The following is a 10,762-nucleotide window of genomic DNA, read 5'->3' on the forward strand; positions in this document are numbered from 1 at the left end:
ATCTGAAAATGATAATCTTTTCAACACTAAACAACTGGAAAGGATTTTTGAGCTAAGCTAAGGGGTCAAGGATTCATCTTCCTCTTTCACCAGCTCTAAATCACATATGCACCTGTTTTCTTAAATCAATATAGAGAGCTAAACCCACAGGTGGCAATTCGATTTTTTTTTTAAATGCTCTAATCTATTAGATTTCTCTTACAGAGTTGTAGGTATAAGCATAATTCCACAACTAAGGTATATGTTTAAATTTGACAGCGCCATTGAACACAATTTGAAGGACACTTGCCAATATGATCATTGCAAAAACAATTAATCACCATGATGCCCCATTAAGAGTTGCAGTTCTACGCATAATTCCACAACTCGGACATTAATTTAAATTTGACATCACCATCAAACACAATTCGAAGGGCATCTGCCAATATGATTATTGCTATCAGGATTTAACTGTGTGACTTTTGAGACAAACTCATTGACCTATGTTTCATTAGTGATTCAACATGGATCCATCTCTCATGATAATAAATGGAACACTTAGCACTCATTGGATCTAGGTGATGCTCATAGGGGTGAAGCACTAGGACTTCCCAGGAGGTCACCCATCCCAGTACTACTTGATATTGCTATCAGGATTTAAATGTATGATTTTTGAGTCAAACTCATTGACCCATGTTTCATGAGTAATGGTTCAACATGAATCCCGGGAAGTCCCAGTGCTTCACCCCTATGAGCATCACGTAGATCCAATGAGTGCTAAGTGTTCCATTTACTCTCATGAGAGATGGATTCATGTTGAATCACTACTCATGAAACATGGGTCAATGAGTTTGACTCAAAAATCACAGAGTTAAATCCTAATAATATCACAATAAGTAAATATTACAAGTTTTCATGATTGAGTGATTCCATGATTATTAACAATGTGTCCAATGAGTGCTTAGTGTTCCATTTATTCTCATGAGAGATGGATTCATGTTGAATCACTACTCATGAAACATGGGTGAATGAGTTTGACTCAAAAATCACACAGTTAAATCCTGGTAGCAATATCAAGTAGCACTGGGATGGGTAACCTCTCGGGAAGTCCCAGTGCTTCAGCCCTGTGAGCATCACCTAGATCCAATGAGTGCTAAGTGTTCCATTTATTCTCATGAGAGATGGATTCATGTTGAATCACTACTCATGAAACAAGGGTCAATGAGTTTGACTGAAAAATCACACAGTTAAATCTTGATAACAATATCACAATAAGTAAATGTTACAAGTTTTCATGATTGAGTGATTCCATGATTATTAACAATGAGTAATTGTTATAGGTTTTCATGTTGAGTGATTCCATGAATTTTATAGGATCTATGTAATGAGATTTTATCATTGACATTTGGTTGCAGTCTTGAGTGATTGTTCAGCTAAAGATCTCTTTCTGGCTAAGAGGGAGTGTTGAAGATTGTAGCTGTGATAAAAATCTTTATCTCTAGAAATATGGACTTTATTATCATTATGGTCACCTTCAGCTGAAGAGGACACTTATGATTAAATTGTAATATTAATTATAATGACATGTATCATTCAACATGCGTTGAGGCGTGGAAATACATAGAGTTGTATTTTAAAGAATTATTCTTTTAGAAAACTCAAGAGACCTTTGGTGGTTATACGAAGAGTCTCTCCTATTGTTATATATCTTGCATCAGCAAATGATATTGTACACTGAACTTTTATGATCAATAAAATGATATTTTTGTTGTGTGGCTGGGTTTTTCCCTTCATTCTGGAAGGGTTTTCCTAGGATATGTCTGGTGTTGATTGTTTCAGTTTTGGCTCTTTCTTGTTGCTGTTTATCTTCTTTGATTTCTGGGCTCAAAACTTAACACTGAAGACTATTGGGTCAGTGGCCTAGTCAAGGATAAAGTAGGTCTGATTTTTCTTTATGCTGTTCCTTTTTGGATAGTTAAACATCATTTTCTTTCATCTCTTACCAATGCCCATTTTGTTATCAGGGGGCTTTTACAGACTGTTTCTATTCTGTAAATTGTATAGGGTAGTTATTTTTTGTGTGCGTTCAAGCACTATATGGCCTGTCAGAGTCTCTGTAGCGGTATGGACATAGACAGTGTGTTGTGGCTGTTCGCCATAGTTTGCAGATAGATGGTGATGACAGGGCAGAGTCTTATTTTGGTCCTGTACACAAAAATTTTTATTTTAATAAAATTGTATAACTTTTACCAATCAAAAAAAAAAGCCATTGTAATAATATGGCTACAGAATTTTCATGAAAATTGTAATTTCCAGCATGTAACAATTAACGAAAAAGTTGAGAAAAACAGATCAAAATGTAGAGCTTGATTCAGCGTGTAATAATTCTAGAAGAAAAGATTATAGTTTCTTTGGGTCAGTTGAAAAATGCATTGAAATTATGAAGGGATTCAAATGATCCTTCATATATCTACATTACTTGCATTGAACTCCAAGTATTATAATTAAAGGTCCTTTCTTGTACTAGAGGTATAATGAATGCTCACTACCGAAAAATTACAGGTCACACTTACTACTGATAACCATTCAATCAAATAGAAAGTTTCTGTATTGACCCAAAAAATCTGAAAAGGTAAGGATACTAGCTAGATATGTTACCTTCTTATTCTCGGCAATAACTCCAAACAAGAATGCATGAAGGCCAAATGCAAACGTTGCGAACCCAATAGATAACCTGTTAAGTACCATTATCCCTTTGAGTACCATTGTCCCTGTAAAGATTCAACTCATCATGATTTTATACTTTAAATTAAGAAAGAACTCTTATGAGAAAGACAAAACAAGAATTAGAAGAAAGTTTGCAACCTGAAATCATTTTCTAAAAGTTAAAATGTACTCTATAAATCTGAGGTAGTGCTAATTAAACAAAAAAAATATCATCATGGAAAAATGAATTTAAACATAGAAATTATAGAATGGAGTGCTCACTCTGCTGGTTAAACCATCGTTTATTTCTTAATGTTGACAATATCAGTATTAAGTATTCCAATATGCAGCTAGACTCGCAGAAAATCAAAATCATTAACGATTCTAAGAGATTCTATTTAAATTTCCACAAAGATTTAATGGTCGATGTAGACTTACTCTATCCCACAGCAGTTTACTTGTGGGGAGTGGTGATAATAGCATTTCAAAAAGTGAGAATTATCTCAAGCAACATGCAAAATAGAGAAGCAAAAAAGGTAGCAGCAAGTAATGGAGAGCAAGGATTTAGACACCATAAGAAAAGGACCATTGATGTCAACTTTATTAACAATTTGAATTTTGAAATATTCAAGGCAAGACCCAAAGATGTAGGCTGAAGTTATGTCAATATGAGCAACACCACATAACACTTATCATGTAATCAAGTCAACCACCATGTTCGCTTTGAAACTTGCAATTTCTAGAAGTCAACTCAATTGTGCTTAAGGAATAATCTTGAAGCTTTCATGGCAAATCTCCAAGTTCAAATCCCTGGAGCATGCAGTTTCGAATTTTTGAGTTACACATGTATTGAGTTCTGGATGCAGTACACCTCAATGGTCAAGGCTAGTGCGAGTTTTGAGCGATTCTCGCAGAATAGGCATCCTTTTTTTATGGAATATTAGCCAAATTTAAAGCCCTGCATTAAGTAAAAGAAGACTATTTGCTTTGGACATTAAAAGGGCATTAGAGGTTAGAAACCTGCTGGTTTTTCTCACTCAGAGAAAACTATAAGTATAAATAAAATTTGCCCCTTGAAATGGCTTAAAAAAAATTCCTAACTTTATGAGAAGATGAGAACAAATACAAGCTGCAGGAGAAAAAGCATGAGAAGTTTTAAAGAACTCAGAAAATTATTGCAAAACATATGAATATGAATAATAAACTTGTTTCCAGAAGTGATATTCTTTTTAACGTATCCGTTTGCATTTTAAATGATTTCATGGGAGGCATACAAGTATTGTTATATATTCATGCTACCTGAATATAAACAAAGCAGACATTTTAAATAAAAGGAAAAAGGAAGATTGGGGAATTATTTCAGTGGCAATGATGATTTCTGTAAGATTTACCAGTTTAAAAAGTACAATAAATGACCTAAAAATATTATTTCCCATGCCTTTAAATTCTACTTTGATGTTTGCAATTACTTGAAGAAATATTATGCACTTAGGTTATGAACTCAAAAGGACATCAATCCAATGAGCAGCCCACAAAGCTTGCTAAAACTGGGCAATATGAAAAAGCCTTAAAGGGTTATAAAGTAGAAGTTCATGATTGCCCTTGCTAAATAATCTGATCGATGGCATACAGTCCATGTGGTTAAATGATTTTGATGAAATGGGAAGAAAGCCAAACATAGCAGCATGTGGTTGTATCGATTTCTATCGTGCAAGCTTAATACTTACACCATTTTTTGAATGGACACAAACAATGTTACCAATAGTGCCCATTGGTTTCACCCATAGTATTCACCATTGCTGATACATATATGGATCAGCTATAGTCAATGACTGCCCAATTACATATCTAGGACATATGTGCATTAGAATAGGGTTCAGGTAAGATAAAAAGACATGTTATATCTTAACCAGTATGAAATCAAGCTGATCCGATTGAAAAATTAAAATTAAACACACTACATTTTAAACAGAAATGAAATCTCTCTTTCCCCATAATCCACTTTTCTGTTAACTCGTGTTAGGAGGACTTTTGGCTGCTCCATTCTAAAAGTCTTTTTCAGAGTGACTTGGAGGTTTTGAAAGCCGAAGCTAGTTAATGGAAATTGTTCTTTTTATATTCTTTACATATGTGGAATGGTCTTTGTTCCTTATGTCCTAATGGTAACCACTCAGAGCAAAATAATAAAGAATCCAGGAAAATCAGTTCAGATTTACGACCACTATCCTGCCTAGTCAAAATCTTTGAAGTGAAAAATACAATTGTTAGAAGAAAGGGAACCTCCTCCAAAATTCTACGCAGAAAAACAGGAGCATAAGACAGCTCCATCAGATGCATGGATTGGGACGATTATAATAAACACATATACTAGATAAGAAAAAACAAAACCTTCCTAAAGTGTCGAGTCTCATTTACAACAAATTGTATCAAGTCTTCCAATCAGAAAGCAGTCAACAAGGCAAGAAAGACACAGGATCCTGCATTTTAAGATAGCACTGGTAAAATTTTATATTCCAACAGACATAATATGTGTTAGGTGACAATCTAGTGGGAAAGATCGTCCACCGCCATGAAGATAACATTGAGAAGGTGAATCAGTAAGCTATTCGAGAACGCTTAGATGTCTCTAAGTTTCAAATGTAAGATACCCAAGAAGGTTGTGATTCGACAAATGCCAAAGCAGAGCATAAACAATGAATTAGAGAAGCTAATAACTGAAACACCAAATTGTACGACGTGCAAGAAGAGATTTTGCCAAGAAGAGCACAAGGGCTTTGTCTTGACGGCAGTTCTTCAAACGACACACCATGCATCCAAATCATACAGCAATTAAATTACCCAAGTTAGAAAAATCAACGCAATAGGGAAGTGGGTCGTATTTACGGGAAATTAACCATCGGTTAACAGATAAGAAAATGATTAATCTACGCACTAACCTGAGATTTAGTTTAACTCGGCCTTCCATTTAAAATTCATTTTGAAGGAAGCAAACCCAATTGTTTTCAGTATAGCCTTAAAAATCAATTGAAGGTGCTCATTCAACAAAGCTTACAATTTCATTACTGCTGCAATCTACTATTAACACTTGAATATGAAAGCAATCTACTCACCTTAGTTTTTGCGGTACAGAGGAAAGCAATCTGTGCAATTGTGGGATGTTTATCTTCGTCCTTCCCTTCATCTTTATACAGAATTTGGGTGGCAGCTCCAAGGATTCCTAAATCATTTTTAATATATTTTCTTTGATTCTTCCCTATAAACGCTTTCAAATTTGTTTTCTTGCTTGTGTTTTTATCGTCCTGGCCTGAAAGATACGGAATGAGGCAGGAGGGGTATGGGAACCAAATTGTAAGATCAATTTCAAAAATGAATCGAAATTTCCGAGAGATCTCTCCAATAATTTCAGGGTAATGTGGTGGCGTACTGCAGGTTTGGAAGTAGACATGCATGGCATTGACATCGTTTTACGCCCTTTTTTGGATATACTACATAGCTTCGCTTCGTTTCCAAAGTTCAATTTGTATCAGACGAACATCATTGCCGGCGCGAACAAGAATTGATCTTGATGGGCGGATGGCAACATGTTGAAACAACATAAATCAAGCTATAATTCAAAACCACTAATATTTTTAGTTCCTGCCAGGAAAACTATTGGATTCCTCCAGTTTTTCAAAACAAAAAAATCTAGCCAATGAAATTACAGAATTTTTTGGAGAGCTTTATTTATTATAAATTTTAGATTACTATTGTATTATTTCATTTTTTTTTTTAACATTAATCTTACATTTGATTGGCTTAATTATAAAAATGCAATGAGTAAAATAGATTTTATGTGGCAAAAAAAGCATATAATTAATTGTTTTTGTTCCTGTGATCTAACAGCTACGACACATTTGTTGTCACAAATTCAATGTCTACTAATTCTTATAAGGTGATCTGTCCTCTGACACCTTTCGCATTAATTTAATGTCTATTAATTGCTCTTTTTAATGTATGCCCTGTAAACCATCTTTTAGCTATATTTTATAGTGCCTGCATCTCGAAGCCTCCAAAGATCTTCCTATGTTCTCGGCAACACGCAGACACTGTTCACTCAGACACCACCAGACGTTGTTGTTCTTTTGAAGCTTTAAAATTGAGAACTGGAAAATCTTGTCTCGGGTATATTTTGCTTTGTTTCGATTATTGACCATAGACAGTGTAACTGAATACATTTTAGTTTTCATGTGCAAATTCTTTTTGAACACTCTATTCTAGGATCTACAGACTATGTGGGTTGTAGTTTTCTGTTAACTTTGTTGTATTTTTTTAATCATTGGTCATGATGAACAGAAAATGAATTTTTTTTTCCTCTGTTGCATTTCGCTAAATTGGGGCTTTTGCTCTAAAAATCAACATTCTCTGGGTTTTATTGTTAAAAAAACAATTTTAGCTTGCACAGGTTACCCAACGAAAGAGCCCACTTTGGTATGTTGGTTTGTCTGCCCATTCACATGAATGGCACATAGAGGAGCAGGACGACCATGGAAATGATCTGAATCGTTCATTTCTTCTGAGACACTTTACACGTATTCAGAAACCTATCTCTGTCTCTTACAAAAGCTTGAAAAGATAAACTCACTTAAAAATAATGCTATGTAAGTTCTTAAAAAACCCTTGTAAACATCCAATACCTAGAAAAGCCTAAATTGCTCAGAGAGCAACTAGAAAGAGAAGCAGGGCAACAGATTGAAATTAATGCTTTTGCTGACCTTGTGCGATTGGAGGCATCAGAAATGGCAATTTCACAAACTAGCCAGAGAGTTTTACACCCAGAAACCCCCTTTTGTAGACTTGGTAACAAACCCTAGCCTCTGGCATGCACAATAAACAAACCCTCATAATTTGATCTCCCAAAAGAGAACAAGTGAGAGGAGGGTTAGCAGGAAGAAGAATGGATGGCGTCAGAGTCAGAGTCGGGGTCGTCAGAGGGGTGAGCGTGGGAGGTGAGGGTGGAGGAGTGGAAGAGCGGGGTGACGGCAGGGGAAGTGAAGGAGATGACGCGAGAGAGAGTGGGGCGGAGGCGCAGGGGCCTCTCTTCCTTTGAGAACAACCAATATGAGCACTCAAATATCATGAGAAGCAACACCTGAACGCCCACCAACACAGCTACATACTGCAACCAATCTCCTATTTCCATCTTCACGCGCTACAAACTCTGCTGAAAAACAGCTTGCCATATAAATAACTAAACCCTCTCTTTTCTCTTCTTTTACCAAAGATTTCCGGTCTCTTTAACTTTACTTGTGCGGAAGAATAAGGCATTCTTTTAGGCTGGAAAGTGCACCACTCTCCCTCCCTAGCACATTTTTTCCTTTCTGCTAGTCACAGATTCCACTCCTTTCCACCGCCCCACCTACTACTATTTTCCATTTCATATTGTTTTCTGCCGTTTAGGGCAAGACCCCGTGCAGGCTACTAAGCTTTGGCAAAAATCTAAAGATTTGTGATTGAAAGATCAATTTGCATACTGTTTTTAGCTTTTGAAGACTACTTTTTCTCTGAAAAATACTGTATTGGAAATATCATCCCTGGAGAGCTTGAAACGATTGAAGAGTGATCCTTCAACATTCCTAATGCCAAATCAAAGAGAAATCCTATCATAAATAGGTCAAATGTGTCTGAATATGCTCTGAATCGAGTTTGTCAAAGAAGCGAACCCCGAGCTCACCACTTGCACGAATGTCGGCTCTGTACAACATTTTTGTCTATGAAATATCAGGAAAATCTTTCTCCAACTTTGCCAAAGCCATCAAACAAACGCTGCCAGCTGCCGTACTTTAACTTCCGTTTCCTTACAAGTGGGTTAGCATTTCCATGAAAAAAGACATCTGGAGATAATAACTTTTAGATTTGGTGGTTTTAATTATTACTATAGACACCCTTAACCACTATCAGATTTGGTGGTTTTAATTATAACTATAGACACCATTGGGCTATTATTTTAGCACCTGTAATTTAATTGTACAATATTCTTACATTCGTGCGTGGGGTTACTTGCTGGGCAAATACATTCACTGTAACTATATCAGGAGTTGTTATGTTCTACACACATTCATAAATTTCAATTGAATTACTCCAATAATCAACCTTAAAGCTTATGGAGTACATAAGAATATTCATTATCAACATATAACATCTAATTCACCTATTGATTCTAATTAAACTTTAATTAATTTTTCATTATCAATTAATTATTAATTATTAATTATTTTACACATTTACTAAATAAATAATATTTGAAATAAGAATTATATTCTCAAATACTAATTCAACAAAAAATAAAATAAAATCTAGTGCAATAATAAAAAGAGTTATATTTTTATCAACTTCAAATACATAATTGTCATTATTGTATTGTTTAGTTCTATGAAAAATGGCAATCTCAAGATCTCTTTAACTTGTACATTCATGATATTATATCGATACACTTTTCTTTATAATTTTTAGTTAAAATTAGTTATATATTACTAAATTATGACCACAGTCGAAAACCACGGCCACAAATTTTCATTCGTTCTTATCAAGAATTATAAAACAAAAACAATTTCCAGGATTTGACCGTCTTGGCTTTTCCAACTCGCGGTGGATAAAAAAATTTAATTCTTGTTTGTACGTACGTAAATATCTACAACTAGACTATAGGTGCTAGCATTCATCATTTTTCAATATATATTTGTCTATTTCGTATGATTAATATATATAGGTGCTATAATTCATCAGTTTTCAATATATATTTGTCTATTTCATATGATTAATATATATAGGGAAAAGAGAGGTATTAACATTTTTGTAGATGTAGCACATCTTATTCCCTTTTTTCTATTTGGACTCAGTACATTTCAATTATGGAGTCTTTTTAAGATTAGAAGTGCTTAGTTTGTCATCTTATTGTGAAAGAGTAGTAAAAAAAAATTGTTTGATTATTATGTAATTTTTTAGTCAAATTAATTTATTCATGTTTCATAGTGTTTATCTATTTGTAGTTGAACACTAATGGCTAAGTACTAATAACAATTATCATAACTAATGTGTAATCTAAAATGTATGAATATATTTTTAACCGTAAATAGTATTTTTAACCCTAATGTTACCTAAAACTAAAAAGATAATTATAATTATAATTATAATAAAAAAATCCAACCCCAACTCTAATATTAGTTCTATGTGAAATCTTATATTTCAAATTCTCTTAGCAAGAAATAATTGAACTCTTAGCACATTCCAAACTCTACTCCCATCTTTGATGAAAAATTAGGTCCACATGATAAATGAATCATGAAACCTAACCCTAAATTTATGCTAAATATAACTGCATCTTGATCTATATACAATCCAAATAAATTAACCTAATCATGTATTATATTATAAATATTTTGAATATATATCGCAATCTTAAATATTTTATTATAGTTCTGATGTCCTTCATTTAGGAATAATAGTACATAATGGGACAAAACTTATTGTTGATAAGATTGCACATCTACAATACTAAATTCATTGTATTAAATTAACACTTTTTTTAATTCTATCTAAATAACTATATACTATAAATGTTCCTTTCATATTTTCCCTCTATTAAAATATATATAGTTTCATTATAAATTCATTATCTTTCCGTTGAACATAGTATGTAAACAAAATTTGATCATAACTTTTAGAAGAATTTACCAACTTGAAATTTCTATGCTTATAATTAAATAATTTCCCATGCTCACTATTATATCCAAACGATATCACTAGGAAAGAAAACTAATAATATAGAATAAATAATATTTATATATATTCTTTTAAAATTTTAATTAATGTACAAGTTAGTATACTATTTTATTATACAATTAAAGTTAGTATATTATGTTCAATTATAGAGTTAGTTATACTAACTATATTATCTTATCTAAGTTATATAATATAATATTTTTATTATTAATCTTGTTTTCTAGATATTAAATATTTATACATATTTATCTGCAAAAATTTATAGATATTTATAGAAAATTTTGTGCTTTCGTTATAGTAAGAACAATCAATGCTCAAA

At 33.3% G+C, this 10,762-nt stretch overlaps 1 protein-coding gene and 1 long non-coding RNA gene across 2 annotated transcripts in view; one reads left to right on the forward strand and one right to left on the reverse strand.

The window, feature by feature from the left end:
• The window catches only part of LOC149575532 (uncharacterized), a 39,441-nt gene extending 33,160 nt beyond the window's left edge, over positions 1-6,281 (reverse strand). Inside the window, exons 1-2 of the mRNA XM_089815298.1 lie at positions 5,796-6,281; positions 2,638-2,750 (exon numbers count right to left, since the gene is read on the reverse strand). Of these exons, the coding sequence (XP_089671424.1) occupies positions 2,638-2,745 (108 nt within the window). The 5' untranslated portion in view covers positions 2,746-2,750; positions 5,796-6,281. The remainder of the gene's footprint in view (positions 1-2,637; positions 2,751-5,795) is intronic.
• A 284-nt stretch (positions 6,282-6,565) lies between these two features.
• On the forward strand, positions 6,566-7,038 carry LOC149575533 (uncharacterized). The gene is made up of 2 exons (XR_016359687.1): positions 6,566-6,616; positions 6,702-7,038. It is a non-coding gene; the product is annotated as an uncharacterized LOC149575533 (long non-coding RNA).
• Positions 7,039-10,762: the final 3,724 nt, after the last annotated feature.

This window comes from Cupressus sempervirens, chromosome 2 (assembly GCF_028749045.1).
Source record: "Cupressus sempervirens isolate cs-2001-9-10 chromosome 2, ASM2874904v1, whole genome shotgun sequence".
Classification (NCBI taxonomy): Eukaryota; Viridiplantae; Streptophyta; class Pinopsida; order Cupressales; family Cupressaceae; genus Cupressus; species Cupressus sempervirens.